The 1,314-nt window shown below is 36.3% G+C and overlaps 1 protein-coding gene across 1 annotated transcript in view; it reads right to left on the bottom strand.

Annotated features, from left to right (window-relative positions):
* map2k5 (mitogen-activated protein kinase kinase 5) overlaps positions 1 to 1,314 on the bottom strand; it is a 66,354-nt gene that overhangs the window by 32,015 nt on the left and 33,025 nt on the right. Inside the window, exons 15-16 of the mRNA XM_014001529.1 lie at positions 648 to 698; positions 479 to 550 (exon numbers count right to left, since the gene is read on the bottom strand). Of these exons, the coding sequence (XP_013856983.1) occupies positions 479 to 550; positions 648 to 698 (123 nt within the window). The remainder of the gene's footprint in view (positions 1 to 478; positions 551 to 647; positions 699 to 1,314) is intronic.

The following is a 1,314-nucleotide window of genomic DNA, read 5'->3' as shown; positions in this document are numbered from 1 at the left end:
GAACATAAATAACACTAATAAACAGTCTACAGTCTCATACACAGATAATTTGTCAATGATTCTTGCAAAGCTGCATCACAGTGAACTCATCTATTTTTATTAAAACTGCAACAATATTAAACATTATAGACAAACAAAAGTGAGCTGGGGTCACAAACCATTTGTTATACTGGAGACAAACAGATGGAGAATCAATGTTGTAACCATGAGGGCAAGGAAACAGCACAGGGTTACCCAAATTAAAGTGTTATTTGGAAACACTGTCATTTAAACTTGAGTTCAACACTATGAAAAGTGATGAAATTCGAAGCAACAACCAACCTTACAAATAAGGACAAATAATCACATTATAACATGGCCTGTAAAATAATTTAATTGGCTTCTTTTGTTGTTTTTTTCCCCTTTTCATACAACTCAGCTGCCTCTGTCTGTGCAAAAAATACTAAGAAACGTTTGAGGCTATTTACAATTTACATACCTCCATAAAAGAGATGCCCACACTCCAGACATCAGCATGGATCCCATATTGTTCTCCTGATATTCTTTCTGGCTGTAAGCAAAGTGCAACACAAACTTGCTTCTTCACAGAAAACAAAACAAAATGGAAAAATTATTGTGAATGCAAATAATAATAAAGGATAACTCACCGCCATGTATGCGTTAGTTCCCACGTAAGTTTTGGCAATTGAATTTACCAACTGGAAATAAATTAAACAATATTAATATAAATAATTACACTGAGAAAGAATCAAAGAAGCTATTCAAGTGACAGTAATTATCACATAGTATATAAAAAACACATGATAATGCAAAACTTAATCTGCATGACAAATGTCAGGTGGACACTTTGGGGTTCATTCAGCCCTTGCAAAAGACAGCAGTGCAGGACAAGGAGACAGTTGTGAGTTTGTATGCCATCAGCGACAGGACTGTGATAATGAATGTCTGTTCCCATATGGGTTTTCTTTTTTTAAAAACGTCCTGCAGAGTGTAAGACAGGAAGATTGTGTGCAAGATAGATAAACAGAAAATTTTAAAATAAAACAAGGGTTAGGGCATGACATTGCTACATGTGCTACAGATTCAAAGTGTAAAATTTACCTTTGAGTAGCCCAGGAAGTGAAGGTTATAAATAAATAGTACTGTGCCACAGAAGGGATGAAGTGTGTSTATGTGTGTGTGGAGAGAAAAGACTCTACAGGGTTGATATTTTGGGGAACGGTGAAGGTCCGTCCCTGATGATTACATTACAAAACACACTTTGTCACGCACGCACGCACGCACACACACACACACACACACACACACACACAC

This window comes from Austrofundulus limnaeus, unplaced genomic scaffold (assembly GCF_001266775.1).
Source record: "Austrofundulus limnaeus strain Quisiro unplaced genomic scaffold, Austrofundulus_limnaeus-1.0 Scaffold9, whole genome shotgun sequence".
In the NCBI taxonomy this organism is placed as follows: domain Eukaryota; kingdom Metazoa; phylum Chordata; class Actinopteri; order Cyprinodontiformes; family Rivulidae; genus Austrofundulus; species Austrofundulus limnaeus.
Note: the sequence above shows the minus strand (reverse complement) of the source record. Positions and strands in the feature narration are given on the sequence as shown.